This window comes from Melanostigma gelatinosum, assembly GCF_949748355.1.
Source record: "Melanostigma gelatinosum genome assembly, chromosome: 18".
NCBI classification, from domain to species: domain Eukaryota; kingdom Metazoa; phylum Chordata; class Actinopteri; order Perciformes; family Zoarcidae; genus Melanostigma; species Melanostigma gelatinosum.
In genome coordinates, this window is record NC_136651.1 from 3,655,876 (window position 1) to 3,657,938 (window position 2,063).

At 39.1% G+C, this 2,063-nt stretch overlaps 1 protein-coding gene across 1 annotated transcript in view; it reads right to left on the bottom strand.

Annotated features, from left to right (window-relative positions):
• Window positions 1-866: 866 nt before the first annotated feature.
• dck (deoxycytidine kinase) overlaps window positions 867-2,063 on the bottom strand; it is a 4,642-nt gene continuing 3,445 nt past the window's right edge. The window contains exons 6-7 of the mRNA XM_079289477.1: window positions 1,856-1,955; window positions 867-1,066 (exon numbers count right to left, since the gene is read on the bottom strand). Coding sequence (XP_079145603.1) covers window positions 1,040-1,066; window positions 1,856-1,955 — 127 coding nt within the window. The 3' untranslated portion in view covers window positions 867-1,039. The remainder of the gene's footprint in view (window positions 1,067-1,855; window positions 1,956-2,063) is intronic.

Here is a 2,063-nt window from a genome sequence, read left to right on the forward strand (position 1 = left end):
TCGAAAGCGTGCGGAGAGGTTCTGTGAGCGCAGCGTGTCTGTTTCCATATTTAAAGAGCCATCCCTCCTCCTGCTGTGACGCTACGGGGGGGGGGGGGGGGGGGGGGGTGCTCTGCGTGGCGCAAGTTGCTCTGCGTGGCGCACCGAACATTCACAATCAATGTCTCTATTGTTTACTTTGTATCTAATAGAGGCGCATTATAGGTCACCAGCTGTATTCAACAATCATCAAAACATTGAAGTTTGAAGCACTTTTTTGAGTTTGTAGGATTTCATGGAATCCCAACAGCTTGGATCACTTCTACAAAGATTACACTTTCAAATCAGTCGCTTTAGAATTAAATACCTTGTGTTGATATCATACTTTTGTTAGACATATTTTAAATATGACTTAACTACAGTCAGTGCTGATTTTAAACATGTTTTCAAATCGAGGGGTTTAACTGAGCAACACACACTGATCTTTCTCATTCATTCATATATATATATATATATATATATATATATACACACACACACATATATATATATACATGCATATATATATATATATGCCCTTTTATAAAGATGCCTTGTAAGTGAAAATATGGCATCTATTTCAGGTAATCAAATCCCATTGGAGCTACCAGGTAAAGGAAAGCTCAGCAGTCAAAACATAGCGGACAGGACAGCTGTTCAGGAGACTGGCGACATCTTCTGGAAGAGTTGGAACACCAGGAGACCAATACTCGATGTGGAAATCAATAATCTCTGGATTTACATCTACAGCAGCTTTCATAGTAAATATTAGACGACCACAAACATTAAACAAGCATTTCAAGTTCATTGCCATTTGCACACAAAGCATGATATAAATACACATCAGATGTAAGAAAAAGTGAAGAAGTTTATTTTTAAAAATATGGTCAGATCATGTGATGATTTTACGTCATCGAAAGATAATAGCCACCAATGAGGCATTTCATGCTCATAAAATCCTCTCCATCCAGCGCTTCCTCCTTTGTGAAGCCGATTAGATTTTCCAATCGCAGAGCGATCTTCACAGCGTGCTCAAGAACTCCTTCACCTGAAACAGAACCACAACAGACACGCTCAGTGACAAACATCGCTTTCCTTTTCCTTTGTTTGCTTCCAACTTGAAAAACAAGTTGCTTTGTGTCATCCGTGCAGAGGATAGTGTGGGACCACTTCCTGTTAATGAATCTGTAAAGCAGCTCTTCAGGCCTCGCTTCCCGTATGTGAAACCTGAGAGTGTATGTCGGTATCACAGAGATCTCACTGTGCACATGACGTAATCCTCAAAACCGGTTTAAATACTTCAGCCCGTTTATGTTGTTTAAGGTCAGCTGCAACAGGTGAGATTTTATTTTCCCCAAAGACGAACAATGACAACTTCTTCAAAACTGTACAGATAACGCAGGCATCAAGTATTCAGAATATATCACAATATTAAAATGCTCAGTTACAGGTCCTGCATTTAAACCTTTAAGTAGAAGTACATAGGTATTATCAGCAAAATGTACTTAAAAGTTCTGCTCTTGCAAAAAGCTTTTTCTCCATCATTGTGTTCCAAAAGACTCATTTTAAATTGAAAACGGGCAAAATTTGAACACGTTTCCAAAACAAACAAAGTGGTTTCTAGACTTCTTTTAAAATTAAAAAGTAATTTTCTTGATTCCAGTGCAGCGTGAAGCCTCATTCTGTCAAAACACACACATTGGTATTCCGGCAACAACCTTTGGGGCACAATAACAGATGAATACTTAAATTGGAAATATATTTTCTTGTAAAGCAGTCATTGTTCAATTTGATATGTCATGAGATTATTATCACTGATACATTAACCGTCACTCACCTTCTCAATCATGTCGGCGCTCTTGATTTCATTCCCCTTAAAGTCTTCATTCACGTCTATGGTTAGGACTGGCACGTCACTGAGATACTCAAACTCCATGCTGAGGGCCACAAGCAGCATGGGAATCACGGGGAGTGAAAAAGGACGGCGTTCTGTTCCTTCTTTAAAGCGGTGAAGCTTTGTTCATCTCAGTAAAATACATCTCGTA